This window comes from Stegostoma tigrinum, chromosome 2, assembly GCF_030684315.1.
Source record: "Stegostoma tigrinum isolate sSteTig4 chromosome 2, sSteTig4.hap1, whole genome shotgun sequence".
Lineage (NCBI taxonomy): Eukaryota > Metazoa > Chordata > Chondrichthyes > Orectolobiformes > Stegostomatidae > Stegostoma > Stegostoma tigrinum.
Window position 1 is genome coordinate 85,519,171 of NC_081355.1, and position 19,125 is coordinate 85,538,295.

The window sequence follows — 19,125 nt, forward strand, 5'->3', positions numbered from 1 at the left end:
TGGACATGGTCTATATGGACTTCAGTAAGGCATTCAACAAGGTTCCTCATAGTAGACTGGTTAACAAGGTTATATCACAAAGAATACAGGGACAACTTGCCATTTGGATACAAAATTGGCTCGAAGGTAGGAGACAGAGCGTCATGGTGGAGGTTTGGCTTTTTGGACTGGAGGCCAATGACCAGCAGTGTGCTACAAGGATCGGTGCTTTTTGTCCTTTATGTGAGTGATTTGGATGTGAACGTAGGAGGTAGCGTTAGTAAGTTTGCAGATGACACCAGATTTGCTAACGTAGTGGACAGCCAAGAAGGTTATCTCAGAGTACAATGGGACTTTGATCACATGGGCCGATGGGCTGAGAAGTGGCAGATGGATTTTAATCTAGATAAACATTAGGTGCTATGTTTTAACAGGGGAAGTCAGGGGAGGACATGTACACTTGATGGTGAGGTCCTGGGGAGTGTTGCTGAACCAAGAGAACTTGGAGTGCAGGTTCACAGCTCCTTGAAAGTGGAGTTGTCGGTAGACCAGATAGTGAAGAAGGTATTTGCTATGCTTGCCTTTATTGGTCAGTGCCTTGAGTATAGGAGTTGGGAGGTCATGTTGCAGGACATTGTTTAGGCCATCTTTGGAATCCTGTGTTCAGTCTGGTCTCCCTGCTATAAGAAGGATGTTGTGAAATTTGAAATGGTTCAGAAAGATATTACAAAGATGTGGCCAGGCTTGGAAGGTTTGAGCTGTAGGGAGAGGCTGAATAGGCTGGGGCTATTTTCTTTGGAGCATCAGAGGTTAAGGGATGACCTTACAGATGTTTATTAAATTGTGAGAGCCATGGATATAGTGAATAGTCAGGGTCTTTTTCTCAGGACAGTGGTGTCCAAAACTAGAGAGCATAGGTTGAGGGTGAGAGGAGAAAGATTTAAAAGGGACCTAAGGGGCAACACTTTCACACAGAGGGTGGTGCATGTGTGGAATGGGCTGCCAGAGGAGGTGGTGGGGGCTGGTACGATTACAATATTTAAAAGGCATCTGAATGGGTGTATGCATAGGAAGCGTTTAAAGGGATATGGGCCAAATGCTGGCAAATGGGACTTGATTAATTTAGCATACCTGGTCAGCATGAACGAGTTGGTCTGCTTCCGTGTTGTACATTTCTACGTCTCCATGCCTCTAAGTCTGTGATGCTCATAGATTAGACAAAGAAGCAGTCCTTGTATCCTACACCTTGATTTCAATGTATAAATAATTAGCAGATGTCCTATCCATTCCACAGCCTCATTTTGAGTATGTAATAGTAGATCAATATTTTCCATCTACGGTTTATTTTCACAATGCTTTCATGTTTTGTCTGAGAACATAGACATCTCCTGGACTGTTTTTAACCATGTCAATTCCCTGCTGGTACCTCATCTGAGTAACAATTTTCGTTAGAGTGTTGATGAGTAATTTAACAGTGGAGGAGAGCAATATCACAAGAAATTTATCCTACTCGTGACTCAAAGTCTGCACACATGCACTGTGAGTCTGAAGTCACTGGTGGTGATCAGAAGCAGGAACCTGGCTGATTTTCTCCTTCCCAGCTCAGGCAGCTGAGGCAGTAATAGGATACTTGATGTTGTATTAGCAAAGGTCAGCTACAGCCTTTTTATTCTGGAGATAGTATTCCTACTTCGAATGGTGTCTGATTCAGGGTGGAGGTGGGATTGGATGTCAGGGGTCCTGCTATTGCAAGAGGTCAGGAAAGGGGTAGGTCAGGGGTGTGTGGCAATTTGAGGTGTTAACACATAGTTATCCAGGATTTAGACTCAGTTTCAGATCAACTTTTAATTCATCAAATTAGAGCTTTCCAGATGAAAGGGTGTTATCCACTGAAATCCATTTCTGAAGAAGGGACCCAACCTGAAATGTCAAGCTTTCCTGTTCCTCGGATGTTGCTTGGCCTGCTGTGTTCATCCAACTTCACACTGTGTTACCCATTAAAATCTTCAATTTCCCAGGAAACATCCATAGAATCTGTTGTGTTCGGATTTCCATCATTTCATGTTTCTAGGTACCAATACATTTGTTTACTAGTTCACATACTAAGATATTTTATAGAAGTTACATGCAACAATTTCTATTTTTCCAGTCAACCAAGAAGTCAGCCTGCTGATACCAGTCAAAGGGCCCTGTAAGGCCTCAATCCATCAGCATTTTTACAACATAATTTTTAAGACTTGTGACCATTTCAAATACAGTGGTTGTGATGGTAATGGAAATAACTTTCACACTGTGGATGATTGCACGCTGTATTGTCAAGGTGCCAACAGTAAGTTTACATGGAAGTAGTTTTTCCTGTTATGCAATGGGCAGCTCTATAACAAGTTAGGAAAAAGAAATGTGACAGGAAGGGTGCGAGTTCCTGCTTATTGGAACAGTTTTAAATAGTGCTTGAATAATTGAAACTCTAAATTGCACAATTGAGGCCTGCAAACTACCCTTCGGAGAACAAAATGTGATTTTATACTTACTCTCATCTGAGTGGACTTTTACTAAGGCAAGATTTAAAATATTCCCTGCTTTTGAAAATAAACTATCTTTGAAATACGTTTGAGATTATCCTGCAGAAAATTTTACATCTTTACTGCACACACATTTTCAAGAATGACTTCAAATTTTGATTATTGTAATTCATTCATCGAAACCCTTATTCCACTCCACCCACATTGATGCTGTCAAAATAGTATTTTTGCTTAAAGTGCTTTCATGAGACAATTTATGAGAAAAGACTATTTTCTTTGTCCACAGCATTTTGATTTTTTTCTTCTTTGCAGACATTTCCCTGTTAAAAACACCATACGTGGGACAGAATGAGGAGGTGTGCTTCCCTCTGCATCCACCAGCCCCACCACCTAAGCTAAACGCCTTCCCTGGGAACAGTCACCAATTCCCCACCCCCTGAAAACCTCTACCAATCAAATGCCACATGATCCCTCACTGATCAGAGATTGCTATGTTTCAAATCCAGCACCTGCTCTTGATTCCATTCATAGTTACCTTCTCCCTACTTGGGCTGACATTTGCTCTGGAATGCTGCCTACCTGGTGTCGTGTCTGCCAATCACATTGACTTCAGGATGGGTTCTTGTCAAAAAAAACACATTGATGTCTGAATTTTCCAGGCAAAACACTACCCTTCATCCTGATTTTGAAAACCTGCACTTTGCGGAATCAGGGGTTATACGACAGAGCAGTGTTCTTTAACTTATCATGAAGCCTGGCTCGAATAATTATATCAGATCTCACTTCCACCTGAAACTAGTGTCAATGATGTCAGGCTGACTGGCAGATGTCAAGCAAGGGTTACATCTTATCATGGAAGTTAAATACAATGGAGAATATGGCTAAAGCCACCCTCCTGTTATATGGTTTACACTGTGGCCGTGTGCTATCGACCCATCTGAGGTCGATTGCCTGCCACTAATCAATATTAATATTCCACCACGTTACAAAAGTAAGTGGCCAAGCATTCAATTCTGGCACTGAAGCCTGATAGCTCCTACCAGGAACATTTATATCCTGATAGCCGAAATGTATCCCATAGGTGTATCATCACCTAGAAAGAGAAAATTCATTATCCAGATGAGATTTTATGACAGTTGACAAAGATTTCATGGTCATCATTATATTAACTTTCAGTTCCAGCAAGATTACTATTATATCACAACAATAGTTGGACAAGTATCATTCAGGATTCCAGGATCCTGATTTCATTTTTGGACTTGTACGATGCAGATTGAGCCCATTCTGAATGTCCAAAACCTAAGCCCACCTTCAAGCCTCATTTGAATTGTATTTTTGTCTCTGGGAGATGTGCAAAGATAGTGGTTAGGTTTTCTTCTCAAGTTTTCAACTGGTTGTAAAAACAAACAAGCACTGATTAATTTAGTTTATGAAAGACAGATAATAGAAATATGAAGTCATACAGCATGAAATAAAACTTCCAGTCCAACTTGTCCATTGCCAACCAGGCATTCCAATTCTAATCTCATTTGCCAGTATTTGGCCTATTTCTCTGTAAACCCTTCCTATTCATATTCCTATTCAGATACCTTTTAATTCTTGTAATTATACCTGCCTCTACAACTTCCTCTGGCAGGTGTTCCATACACATGTTGCCCCTTGGGTCATTTTTAAATCTTTCCCCTCTCAACTTAAACCTATGTCTTCTAGTTTTGGACTCCTAAACCTTAGGAAAGAGACCTTGCATGTTCACCCAACCCATGTGTCTCGACTTTATAAACCTCTGTAAGGTCACCCATCAGTCTCTGATGTCTCAGGGAAAAATAACCCCAGGCCCAGCTTATTCAGCCTCTACCTTTGATTCAAGCACTCCAGTCCCAGCAACATACTTGTAAATCTTTGTGCACCCCCTCAAATTTAACAACACCTTACCTATCGAAGGGTGACCAGAATTGAATGCAGTATTGTAAAAGTGGCCTCACCAATATGCTGTACAGCCACAACATGACATCCCAAATCCTAGAGTTAATGTTCCGAGCAATGAAGGCAAGCGTGTCAAATGCCTTCTTCACCAGCCTGTCTGCCTGCGGCTCCATTTTCAAGGAACTATGCACTTGCGCCCCTCAGTCTCTTTGTTCAGCAACATGCCCCAGGACCCTACCATTAACTGTATAAGTCCTGCCCTGGTGTGCCTTACCAAGATGGAATGTCTCACATTTATCTAAATTAAACTCCATCTGCCACTCCTCAGCCCATTGGTCCATCTGATCAAGGTCCTGTTGCACTCTGAGAAAACCTTCACTGTCCATTACACCATCTATTTTGGTGTTATCTGTAAACATACTAAGCGTACCCATTCACATCAAAATCATTCATACAAATAACAAAAAACAGTGAATCACTTTAATAACCTTTTAAATTGTCAATGAAACTATGAAATCATCCCCTTGCTGAGGAAAATGAGCTTTGAAACTCAGCCATACATTCAAATTAATCCCATCCATCAGAGAAAATCCTGGGATTTGTTATCAATGAAGTCCATTGAAATGAAAAACGGATACTTTTTCAAAGTTGGCTCTGATGTATTTTCCAGTTCAAGCAGATGAAGTGAAGCAAGTGGTTATATTTCTCTAAACATTCAATATCAGGACATTGTTTTCAAAGATAATGTGCTTGAACATTTAAATAACAGTTTCATTCATTGCAACAGAGTGTCCTAGTGTGTTTTGTTTTGCTGTTTTGCATGCATCATGGCAATGAAAAATTCAGTGCATCTCAATACTTAAAAAAGCTGGTCAATACAATGGTCAATTAATCTATTCAGGGTAGAATGCAACACTGAGTTCAGTTATCAAAAGATATCTATGTTGAACTGTAGCATCAGAAAATAACATGTAAGGTTGTCAAAATATTTTTGCACTGTTATGATCTTAGCTGATGGTAATACTGTAGAAGTTAGATTCCAGATTGATTTTCTCCATTATTGCCTCTGTCAGAAATATAAAACTACAAGATTAACTCACTGACTTATCAATTGAACCTAAGAAAAAACTTATGGTCCTTTCCAGGCCTTTTCCTTGAACTATTAAAACAAAAGACTTCTTCCAAGACTTTGCAAACTCCAACAGCCTTCTTGGTTGAGTCTTCTGACCATTTGTTTTTCTGTAGTTGTTAAGGTTCTACCTTGAAAACATTTAATAAGTTAATTCATTGGGTTCCTTGCTGGTCACTTAACACAGCTCAGTCTTCCTTGAAAAGAATATTTGAATTCAGTATTCAAACATAACTTTCTGACATCTTGGAAAGAAATCATCTTCATATAACTGAAAACTATAATCCATTTTCCTCTAATTTAAAATCCAAATTGCCAAATACTAATTATAAACTACAAAATGACGTTTCATCACTAACTTGTTGGGATAAAGTCAGTTCCTAAGCAGGCTTCTCCCAGTGGATATGAATATTCAATAGCATGGGAGGTTTTAGTTCAGGGCTTCCAAAGTGGACCTCTACAAAGTGGTCATTCCTCTTTCCATCAAGGATCTGGGATGGAAAGTGTGGCGCGCAGCAGTCCTATCCAATAATGGATCAAGTTCACTGGGTTCCAGGTCACATGTTGTTTTGTGAGTTCGTAATTTCAGTTTTCCAAAATTTATGTTGAACGTGATTGTTTGCAGTTCCTCTTTACATCATTAAAGGGGCTGTTCTTAAACTTCTCATTGTGCTTCAGCCCCACTCCCCTGATCTATGGGTACAGTGTGCAGGGAGGGGCAGTCAGGCCAGAATATCTCCTTGTGGCTTTGACTAAAGTGGCCATTAATCTCCAGGCAGTGGGCTGTAGACAGGGTCATAGAGCCTGACTGCCTGGCTTCATTCACAGTTATGCCTGTGTTGGTATGTAAGTAGAGAGTGACCATGTGGTGTTAATTGGCACAATTGATGCATTTAGATACTGGTGGGCATCACAGGCCTGGGGTATATTATCAACCTGGATAATATCATTGTGATTTGGTACATTTCTGTTCTATGATGTTGCAATACCAGCTTCTAAATTCTTCTAAAATGACTCACAGGGGGCTGTTTAACCTGTTAAAGTTTCTTATTTGAAGAGTTGAAAGTGGGTGGCACAGCAGCTAGTGCTGGTGCAGGTAGGCTAACTGCCCCAAGTGAGTAGTGGTGCAGAGGGCCTGCAGAGTTAGTGGTGCAAGGGAACGAGTTGGAATGAAGTGGGTAGGAATGAGTGAAGGAAGGTAGAGTCATAGAATCTCGCAGAATGGAAACAGACCCTTCCGTCCAACTAATCCATGTTGACCATTTTCCCATACTAAACTAGTCCCAACTCCCTACATTTTGCCCACATCCCTGCAAACCTTTCCTATTCATGTACTTATCCAAATGTCCTTTAAATGTTGTAACAGTACCTGCATCCACCACTTTCTCTGGCAGTTCATTCCACACACGAACCAATCTCTGTGTAAAAAAGCTGCCCGTCATGTCCTTTCTAAATCTTTCTACTCTCACCTTAAAAATACACCCCCTAATTTTGAACTCCCCCACCTTAGGGAAAAGGCCTTTGCTATTTACCTTATCTGTGTCCCTGGTGATTTTATAAATCTCCATAAGATCACCCCTCAAACTCCTTGGCTCCAGTGAAAAATAGTCTCAGCCTATTTTTACACCTCTAACCCACTATTCCCAGCAACATTCTGGCAAATCTTTTATAAAACCTCGCATTTGAATAAATTCCTACCTATAATCAGAATTGGACACAGTCCTTCAGAAGAGGCCTCCTCAACGTCCTGTACAATATTCAGAATAGTAGAGTATGAGGCTTTGTGGGAGGTAACAGAGGTAGCAGAGGCAGAGTGAGCATGAAGTAGCAGAGTGAAGATGTTGGCACTTAGCCCAGCAAAGTGGAGAAGGACATTGACCTTTTGCCTACAGTGCAGGCCATTCCTTCAAACAACTGAGACTGCACTGACACAGGTGGCAACCTCAGACCAGGCTGCCAGGACCCAGTGTTATGGCCTCTTCTGCTGATCTTGTGATAAGAGAACATTGCTCCTCTGAACCACCTCATCCACCAAGGTGTCCAGGTCCCTGTCCACAAAGTATGGGCGTGGGGGTGCAATTCAGCCGCACCCGTCAGCCATATTTGGGGGAAAGGTCACAAACTGTGCAGGGCAGCTTTGACTGACAGTGATGATGCTTCCTAACCCCACTAAAGGACTTCATGGCGCCAACGCACACCGCACGCTCCCTCCCCACTGACAGTGCTTGACCCAGCTATACAATGGTCTTTTAAACTTGGCACCAGTGCCAGGTATGCCATTACATCCCTGCAATTGTGATTATTTCCAGAAATACTTAGTGGGAAAATGAATTTAACACTGGCCGTGAGAGGGACCATAGGAGTGTGGTCGGAAGTTAGTGAGGTGAGCTTAGGAGGACAGAGCATGAAAATGTCGTTCGGCCTCCCAGGGAGAAACGTTCCTTGAAACCTGAAGGAAATTGCATTTGCCAACACATAATATGAGTAATAGAGACCCACAGAACAGAAAAAAATGCCCTTTGGCCTACTGCTTTCATGCCGTTCAAAATCAACAACCTAACTATTCTATTCCTATTTTTTAACACATAACTTTGTCAGCCTTGGAATAGCAGTGCATGCCTACATACTTATAGAGTCATAGAATCATAGAGTCTACCGTGAGGAACCATGTTGAATGCCTTACTGAAGTCCATGTAAATCACATCCACCACTTTGACTTCATCATTCCTCTTTGTCACTTCTTCAAAAAACTCAATCAAGTTAGTGAGATACGAACAAAGCCATATTGACTATCCATAATTAGTCCTTGGTTTTCCAAATACATGTAAATCCTGTCCATCAGAATCCCCTCCAGCAACTTGCCCACTACAGATGTCAATCTCACCGGTCTATAGTTTCCTGGCTTTTCCTTATCACCTTTCTTAAATAATGGTGTCACTTTAGCCAACATCCAGTCTTCCAGCACTTCACCTGTGGCTATCTGTGAGATACCCAGCAATCACTTCCCTAGCTTCCCACAAAGTTTTAGGGCACACCTAGAGTGACACGATGGCTCAGTTGGCTAGCACTGTTGCCTCATAGCACGTGGGGCTTGGGTTCAATTCCACCCTTGGAGAACCAAGTGGAGTTTGCACGTTGTCCCTGTGTCTGCTGGGTGCCCTGGTTTCCTCCCACAGTCCAAAGATGTGCAGGTAATGTGGATTGACCATGCTAAATTGCCAGTAGTGTCCAGGGTTGTGTGTATTAACCATGGGAAATGTAGGGTTACAGGGAAAGGGCAGGGGAAGGGGTTTGGATGTGATGCTGTTTAGAGGGATAATGTGGACTTGTTGAGCTAATCAGCCTGTTTCCAAACTGTGGGGATTGTATGAGCTGATCTGGTCCTGGGGATTTATCCACCTTTATGCATTTTAAGATGAGTAGCACCCTTCCTGTGTAATATGGACATTTTTCGAGATGTCACTATTTATTTCCCTATGTTCTATAACATCCATATCCTTCTCCACTGTAAACACTGATGCAAAATACTTGTTTAGTATCTCATCCATCTCCTGCAGTTCCACGCATACGCATCCATGCTGATCTTTAAGGGGCCCTATTCCCTCCCTGGTTACTATTTTGACCTTAATGTATTTGTAGACTCCCTTTGGATTCTCCTGAACCCTATTTGCCAAAGCTATCTCACGTCCCCTTTTTACCCGCCTGATCCCCCTCTTATGAATACTTCTGTACCCTTATACTTTTCTTCCTAAATGTTATGAGGCTTTCTGCCTCTACTGACCTTACAGGCTATATTCCCAATACCCTGCCCAATATCTTGAAACATATGAGACTGATACAGACATCACTTAGAAGTTTAATAAATCTCACTGGGTTGTCTATTTGCTCAGTTCATACAGGAAATGTTATAATTTTACCAGTCAATGGCACAAGAAAATGGGTTTCTCACTTTGTCACTCCTAACCTTGGTTATAAACTAAGAGCAGCTATTGTGTCTAAAACCTGCTGTTAATTGGTACATTATTGGTAATTTTTGATTGGCTTCTAAGTTCTCTGCAGTAATAAGCCAAAAGATGACGTCATCTTGGCAAAGCAGCCAGCTGAATTGGTATTGCATCCACAAAACTTACTCCCTCCACAACCCATGCAACCATGTGTACCATTTACAAACACACTGCCAAAATTGAGCAAAGCACTCTCAAACTCATGACTACTACTGTCTGGAAGGACAAGGGTAGCGGATATACAGAAACACCATCACATCCAAGTTCCCCTAGAAGCCACTCACCAACCTGACTTGGAAATATATCGCCATTCCTTCAATATTGCTGAGTCAAAATTTCTCCCTGACAACATTGTGGGTCCACCTACAACAAATGGACTTCAACAGTTCAAGAGACAGCTCACAACTTCCTTCTCAAGGGTAACTAGGGATGGGCAATAAATGATGGCAACGCACACTTCGATGAGTGAATGAATAAAAATAAATCTGTTCCCTTTCTAATTCCAAACCAGGGATATCTTGATCTACAAAAGAAAGGCTTTCTGAAATATAAATCGGCTTTCTTTCTATCATCATCACTTCCACAGATAAGATTTGACATTGAACCTAATTGGTTTTTCTTAAATAACCAAATGTATTCATTTTGATGCACTTCTTTGACTAACCTGAGAGCTTTTGAGTGATTTGTAATAACCTCCCACTAATCCTTCATTTAATGTTCCCTGGCTAACCTATCCATTTCTCTGCATTCTTAATCCTGTTTCCATTTTACAGAACTACAGAATTGTTATAGTGTGAAAGAGACTATTCAGCTAACTATGCCTGCCTTGATTCCATAGCAGAGTGGCAAATAGACTATTGCAGCCATAATCTGAAATTTAACATATCATGTTTCGAGCAGTATTGTCAGAATTCATTTCCTCTCAAAATTACAGCCCATTGTCTCTGCACAAATTTACATATGCATGATTCAACAAAAGCAAAATGCTGCACATGTTGGAGATCTGAAATAAAAACAGAAAGTACCAGAGAAATTCGTAATCAGAGTTAATGGGAACTGCACATGCTGGAGAATCCAAGATAACAAAGTGTGGAGCTGGATGAACACAGCAGGCCAAGCAGCATCTCAGGAGCACAAAAGCTGATGTTTTGGGCCTAGACCCTTCATCAGAGAGGAGCAGCAGGTCTGGCACCATCTGTGGATAGAGAAATAGAATTAATATTTCAAGCCCCACATCTGTTCATTGGAACTGAACGGGGTGAAAAAAATGGGACTTGTGTTGTTGACAAAGTGGAAGGCGCAAGTGGAAAGAAGATGGTGAGAATATTCGAAGTATAAAGCAAAAGGGAGTACTAATAGGAGGAAAGGAAATGCACTGAGGTCACAGAGTCAGGTTAGCTATAAACCTGCTGCTTCCCTCGGACAACCTGATGCAGCTACATGGCTTGTTGGGTGTTCGTGTTACAGCCCATTGGTTAGAATGGCCACAGTTCTCTGGGATCTTTGGGCTCCCTACCTCCAACCCCGTAAAGTGCCTATGCACATTCATATTCTTTATCTCCTTAAAAGGTAGCCTTTGTTGCCATGTAGACAGTCACATAATTGGAGAATAGAATGGCATAGTTGAGTCAGGCATAACTCCCACAGGATGGGACATCATGACAACTGCCAAGAATTGAGCTTAAAAGTGAAAGAATATCGTCCTATGATCTTAAACTACCTTCACTGTGATCGAATGGAACATCTACTGATTGATCAATGTCTCGGTCTGTTAATAGTTGTTCTAATGGTTCCCTGCACATTTGGTTACCTCTTGCATCTAAGGGAAGTGCAAAGCCAGTTTCCCACTGGGAGTCTGTGGGAAAAGTGATGAGGTCATTACCTAGTCAAAAAACTGTCCAGAACAGTGGTTCTACAGCATTGGGCAGCTGCTTGTAAAATAACAGAGGTTTGCAGCAGAATCTGGAAAAATCTGTACAAGCTGACCCTCTGGTGCAGCACTCAGGGGAGTTCAGCTGCCAGAAGTGACATCTTTCAGATGAGGCATATAAACAGAGACCCCATCTGGCTGCTCAGGTTAATGTAAAAGACAATGATGGCACTCCTTCAAAGAAGTTATCCCTGTGTCTTGGCCAATATTTAAGTTTCAATCAACACCATAAAATTATGATTTTCTCCTTTTTGGAGTTTGGCTATGCTCAGATTGCCTGCTGTGTTTCCGGCACTGTGAAATGATTTGAGATTTATGGTGGTCGTAGTAAATGCAAGCCTTTCCCTTTTTAATAATGATGCTGTTGTTGTTAGTACTGCATAATTCTCTGGTTATACAATGCTGCCCTGTGCCTCGGCACAGTAATTAAACATTTACACTTCAGCATTTATTTTTCATCAATCAGTAAATCAGCCAGCTTTCTGGTATTTTGGTGCATTATATATTTTCCTCTATGGGAATGACTTTAAAAGCACTTCATTCGCGCTGAAATATTTAAGGATGATTTGAAGCCATGACAGAAGTTATATAAACATAAGATAGTAGGAACTGCAGATGCTGGAGAATCTGACATAACAAGGTGTAGAGCTGGATGAACACAGCAGGGCAAGCAACATCAGAGGAGCAGGAAAGCTGACTTTTCGGGCCTAGACCCTTCTTCAGAAATGGGGGATGTTCTGAAATAAATAGGGAGAGAGGGGGAGGTGGACAGAAGATGGATAGAGGAGAAGATAGGTGGAGAGGAGACAGAAAGATCAAAGAGGTGGGGATGGAGCTTGTAAAGGTGAGTGTGGGTGGGGAGGTGGAGGGCACAGGTCAGTCTGGGGAGGACGGACAGGTCATGGGGGCGGGTTGAGGTTAGTAGGTAGGAGATGGGAGCGGGGCTTGAGGTACGAGGAGGGAATAGGTGAGAGGAAGAACAGGTTAGGGAGGCGGAGATGAGCTGGGCTAGTTTTGGCATGCAGTAGGAGGAGGGGAGATTTTGAACCTTGTGATGTCCACATTGATACCATTGGGCTGCAGGGTTCCCAAGCAGAATATGAGTTGCTGTTCCTTTGGGTAGCATCATTGTGGTACTGCAGGAGGCCCAGGATGGACATGTGGACTGGGAGGAGGAGTTGAAATGGTTCGCGATTGGGAGGTGCAGTTGTTTAGTGCGATCTGAGCGTAGGTGTTCTATTGGTTACTTGCTATTCTTTGGTACTCTTGTGTGTTTATTTTAATTTTGTTTTAAGTTTAAATGAGGTGTAAGGTAAGTCTGATAACCTCCATTCATAGTTTACACAATTATCATTAACACACATATACTAACGTAACCCCGCTTCATTTAAAGTGAGGCAGAAAACTGCATCCAAAAACCAAAACAAATAAATGATTACACATTTTCTTCACTATCACATCACTGTAGTGCCACAGTGGGACTGGAATTGCAAAAGGTTTGGTGCTAAATTTCATCCCAGTAGTCACACAACTGCACAAATCACAGGTGTTACTGATGATAGGCCCAGTGTACACACTTTACTTTTCAATTTCCTCTCATGCTGCTCAGTTACAGCAATGTCCAAAACATTATGGCACACCCATGTTTGTCTAAATCTCCAGGAATGGTCATCAAAGGAGCTCTGAAGAAGGGTAATACCTGTAATGTTGACTTTTCCTTTCCTGCCTGGACTCCTGTGTTCTTTCAGCCTCTTGTTTGTCTATCTTGCATTCCAGCATCTGCAGTTATTTTTTCTCTAAATATGTTTTAATTCACCCTGGTTCCCTTACCTGCTGGCTTCAGGTTCCAGTCTGAATTGTGTTGGAACAGTGTGTGGTAATTGTTTGGTGGCGTTGCATTTCTATAATAAAAAACCAGCACTAATTGGCAGTTTCATTCAGACTGATATAAAGGATAACTGTTGTGAGAAATGATGAACTGACACATTGGTGCAATAGGATAAGGATTAAAGCATGTTTCTGAGGTGAGGCAACTTTATATTTATGGATTTGAATGCAGTCATTGGAAGATTTCCTTTTCAATACTGAATTGTATGAGTTCTTTTCTTCTGATGGAAAACTGTAAACAGTTTGGGCCTGGTTTGATTAAAGGTGTTTCTGCACCACCAAATTTTGACAGTAAGAACCAAAATTTACCCAAATCTGCTGGACCACTCTTTACCTTGGTGAGCATTAAAATAATGTTTTCAAAATTACAATTAAAATTTGGTTTGTGAGTAAAGGAGGCAAATTTAGAATTGTACATGTTTCTTCTGCCTGCTTTCTTTGCTACTTTTGACAAAAATGGAGTTGAAAAGTCTAGAAAACTTTCTTAACTTCAAAATTCATAAATACTTTAACATTTAAATATTCCACAGAGAAAGCTTAAAGGTGAAATAGGTTACTCATGTTCAGGGAAGCAATTTTTCATGGAAGGTTATCAGAAGAATCATATACTGAGAATACAAAAGTAATTTACTTAATATTTTCCTGTTCCCTTGTATGTCAGTAAATCTCTCCAATAGCGCCACACAATTTAAGCTTCACAGAAACCTCCGCTTTCCCTACTTTATCTAATCACATTAACATAGCTTATTCTTTTCTATATTGTGTGCTCCTGCAACTCGCAAAGGCATATCTTCTAACCACCTCAACTACTCCTTGCAGTGGTGACTTCTGGTATCATCCACTCAAACATTTTTCGCACTTTGTCCAATTTATCCATATCCTTTAATGATCTGAAACCAGAACCATTCAAAGTAACTTAGGTGCAGACTAACCAAAGCTCTATTCAACACTTGAATAACTGTTCTTTCTCCAATCTTATCCCTCCAAAAATATACCCAGAGCCTTCTTTTCTGTTTTACAAGATTACTAACTTATGGGAGACTTCCTAGAACCCGTCCAGTAATCACGGGTAAAATCATAAATGCTTTAGAACATACAATAAAGGGCAATAATGATCCTTTAAATGATTTGTGTATCAGTACCCTCAGAGACCCCTGTTTTTCTCCCCATTTGGTTGTTTATGTTCCAAATAATCTGTACGTTCCTTATGTTTGCTACCAAAATATATCAATCCTCACATACCGATATTGTATTTTAGTTGCTAATTGTACACCAGTTCTACACATTCAAAACTGTACTCTGTCACAGTTCTTTATTTTTATAGAATCCTTACAGTGTGGAAACAGGCCATTCAGCCCAACAAGTCCACACTGACCTTACAAAAACCCTTCCACCTGTAACCCTGCATTTCCCATGACTAACACACCTAACCTACAAATTCCTAAACACTATGGTTAATTTAGTGTGGCCAAACCACCTAACTTGCACATATTGGGAGGAAACTAGAGCACCTGGAAGGAACCCACCTGGACACAGGGAGAACATGCAAACTCCATACAGACAGCTACCGAAGGCTAAAATTGAACCTGGGACCCTGGCACTGTGAGGCAGCAATGCAAACCACTAAACACCATGCTTCTTCTATATGTTTCTCTATATCAACTATATTCCTTAACTTTGTGTCATCAGCAAATTTTGAAATTGTACTTGTGTGTCAAACTGCTTTCATATATAGTGAACATCAGCATCAATTCAATGAGGATTGATATATGTCAACTTCCTTTTGAAAACATTCTGTCTATTGCATTTCTAAATGAAAAGTTTTCACAGCTCTGTTTCTCTCCATAAACGTTAACTCCGCTCCTAAGCATTTCCAACCCTTTTTATTTGCATTTTAGATTCCCAGCATCAACAGCATTTTGCTTTCATGCTATTGTTTATCAATTTTTTTCTGTTTCAAGGTTTCTGTGTTCCAACTTTGAGTTAGAATTTGTTTCAACATTAATCAAGTCATTATTACTTGAGAACTAATTAATTTTCAACAACTTCCAACATGAATTTCCTTTGTGGCTCCTCAACACATTCCTCTGTCATAGCTGTTAGTGTTACTTGTTACGTCTCAGTTAGGAGGATAGGAGATTATGTGTTGTGTTTTACTGTATGATCCACATCATTGTTACTTCATAAAAACTGAAAGAGCTGCAGATGTTGTAAATCAGGAATAAGAACAAAGTTTCTGGAAAAGCTCAGCAGGTCTGGCAGCATCTGTGAAGGAAAAAACAGAATTAATGTTTCGGGTCTGGTGACCCTTCCTCAGAATAACTGGGTTCTGAGGAAGGATCACTGTACCCGAAAGGTTAACTGATTTTTTTCCGTCACAGATGCTGGAAGACCTGCTGAGCTTTTCCAGCAACTTTGCTTTTGTTCATTCTTACTTCATGTGCAGCTTCATGGGCATTGTGTCCTTTTTCAAAGTTGCAGTTCTTTGCTGCCATGAAATGATCTGTCATAATAACTGGCTAAGAGTTTGTGGAACTTGCCTGATAACTATGGGTAAAGTCATAGGTACTTGAGAACATACTGTAAAATTCATTAAAGAACCTTGCAATTCATTTTGCCAATCTTTAAAGCTTGAAAAAATCATTATTTCTCCCAGCAATTATTCATTTCTTTTCTGAATTTGCATGCTTGACAATCCATTCCAGACTTTCCCCACTATCTTTGAAAATCATTTGAATGTGTCTTGACCACTTTGTACACTACTTATGTTCTGTCTTTAAAATGACCCTGAGCTTCAAATTGCCTGTGACTTCAACATACCATCACTCTCCTACACTAATGTTTCTGTTGCAGGCCTGCTGCAGTGATCCAATGCGCCACATCATGAGCTTGAAGAGCAGCATCCCATCTTTCACTTGGGGTCCCTGCAGCCTCGAGAACTCAATATCAACTTTATAGCCTGATTCCATCCTTCCATGCTTTTTACCCAGCCCCACAACCTGATTCTGTCTTGACATGGTTGCTTTCAGCACAACTAACCCATTCTCATCCACTCTTCGTCCTATTATCACATGATATGGGTTCCTCTCTCTTTCTCTCTCTGGGCTCCGTCTCCATCTATCTGCTCACCTCTCTACCCCATTCACCTCCCCCAACCTCAACCTCCAGTGGACTCAGAATGTTAACTCTGCTTTCTTCCAAAAGGTGCTGCCAGAATTGCTGAATTTCACCGGCAATTTCAATTTGTGTTGAAGTTGCAGGCAATTTGAAGCTTAGGGTCATTTTAAAGACAGAACATAAGTGCTGTGCAAAGTGGCTAAGATATATTCAAATGATTTTTGTAACTTGTGAGTTCATGATTTTAGATTTAGAATTAGAATCCCTACAGTGTGGAAACAGACCCTTCGGCCCAACAAGTCCACACCGACCCTTGGACCATCCCACTCAGACCGATCCCCCTATAACTCACTTAAGCTACACATCCCTGAATACTACGGGCAATTTAGCATGGCCAATGCACCTAACCTGCACATCTTTGGACTGTGGGATGAAACTGGAGCACCCAGAAGAAACCCATGCAGACATGAGGAGAATATGCAAACTCCACACAGATAGTTGCCTGAGGGTGGAATCAAACGCAGGTCCCTGGTGCTGTGAGGCAGCAGTGCTAACCACTGAGACATTTAGATGAAGGAATTGAGAGCAGCTATGTCTAAATTTACTGACAATACTAAGTTAAGCCAATTTGTAAGAAGTGTGGGTGAAATAGTATGTTAAACAATCTGTCACACTATATTGCATCCCTCAATATTAGAAGTTACACATTCCAGTCCTGGGTCTAGGCCCGAAACGTCAGCTTTTGTGCTCCTGAGATGCTGCTTGGCCTGCTGTGTTCATCCAGCCTCACATTTTATTATCTTGGAATTCTCCAGCATCTGCAGTTCCCATTATCTCAGTATAGTGTACCTACTCTTTTTTGCCTCTGATGCAACTTCCCTAGATTTCCTTGATCCCTAGGTTGTATTTCTAGAATTAAATTACTGTATCAGTATTCGTTTAGATCATCATTCATCAGTTTTTGAACTCCATTCACTTGATTTAGTTTCATTTTCCTTCACATCTTTTGCTGATTAAAATCTGTCAATATCTACCTTCAGCATTTAATTTGACCTTGTATCCACGCAGTTATTTTAATGAGTTCCACTATTTTTCGTCTAAGAAGAAACCTGCATATTTCAATCCAAAATATCCTCTATCCAGTATTCTTTTTTTCTTCCTATACCTAATGTTAAATTCATATCCTTATCTTCCACACCAGTTTATGATATTTATTGTGTTGATTCTGCAGTCATCAACACAACTAACAGGTTTGACTCTTTACCATAGAGATTTATTTCAAACCATATCACAGGACTGTCTCAGCTGCTTGTCTACATATAAGAAACTGATATTCCACTCCCGAGTCTACAACAGAACTATCAGATGTTGAGGTAACCAGTAACTGATCTACTATCACTTATTTTGCCTGAGTCTAACTTCTACCCCTGAGTTTAAATCTGTCAAGTGTTGGTCTTGATTCTTGAATCAGCAGAAATGATGGGTGCATTGCGTCTGCACGCTGTGCTCTAATGGAACTGTTTATTTTCAGTTGAGACTTCTGACCTTAGCTGCAGCAGAAGTGAACCAGGGTAATTAAGTTTTTAAAGGTCTCAATTTAGTTAATCGGCGTGGGCTTCCCAATGTTCTACCTTTATGCTAAGAAGACTATAGTGACAAACTTTTTAACTTATTTCTTTGTTTATCTAATTCTGTAACTAAGATTTTGTACCTAGATATTTTATTGCTAAGGTGGCCACATTATACACTTTTCACTGCACTCACACCTGGTACTTGAGCACTTAGCATCATAGAATCATACAACAGAAGCAGACCCTTCTGTCCAAACAATCCCTACCTGACATAGTCCCAAACTAAACTAGTCCCACCTGCCTGGTCCTGGCCCCATGTCCCTTAAACCCTTTCCTATTCACGTATTTAACCAAATGTTTTTTACAGGTTGTAATTGTACCCATATCCACCACTTCCTCAGGAAGGTCATTTCCACACAACTGACAACCCTCTGTGTAAAAAAAATGCCCCTCATGTCTTTGTGTTAAATCTCTCTCCTCTCACCTTAAAAATGTACTCCAAGTCTTGGATCCCAGGGAAAGGACAACGTGCGAAAATAAAACCTAAATCTAAGTCTACGTAAGTTATCCTGTGAGTGAAAAGTAAGTGGGCGAGCGACAGCGGACCAGTGGGTGAATATACGAATCGTTAAGGCCGGGGGAGGAGTGGATGCATGAGCAGTCCAGTCCAGGATGAAAATGATGACATAGATGAAATTGACGTGTTTGGTTTTTCACCGAAGTATTTCGGAGTCAGACTGAGTGCAGTGGCCGGAAGACCCACGATATAAAAGTTGGAATTTCCAGTTCGGGAGTGAAGAGCCCACTTGATTCCGCTGATCCAGTGCAGATTAAAGTGACAAGTTACACGGAGTATTCTGCAGTGAAATCAACGTAACTCACTCGCTCTGTCCTCATCATGGATGTGCAGTTTTTCGCCATGACCTGCAGCATCTTGCTGCTGCTGCTGGCTTCGCAAGTCAACATGGCAAAGCAAGGTAAAAGCTTCAACTTTTTCGAGAATGGAATTTACTGTTCGCTTTGTTACTGCAATAGCAAAATTAGCATTGGTCACTCATGCGGA

At 41.0% G+C, this 19,125-nt stretch overlaps 1 protein-coding gene across 4 annotated transcripts in view; it reads left to right on the plus strand.

Moving 5' to 3' along the window:
• tfpi2 (tissue factor pathway inhibitor 2) overlaps positions 1-19,125 on the plus strand; it is a 94,389-nt gene that overhangs the window by 49,838 nt on the left and 25,426 nt on the right. For 3 of the 4 annotated variants that reach the window (XM_059655184.1, XM_059655181.1, XM_059655191.1), the window contains exon 3: positions 18,785-19,039. In XM_059655184.1, coding sequence (XP_059511167.1) covers positions 18,961-19,039 — 79 coding nt within the window. In that variant the 5' untranslated portion in view covers positions 18,785-18,960. Of the gene's footprint in view, positions 1-18,565; positions 19,040-19,125 lie in introns of all 4 variants that reach the window. The other variant, XM_048558372.2, reaches the window with a different exon arrangement.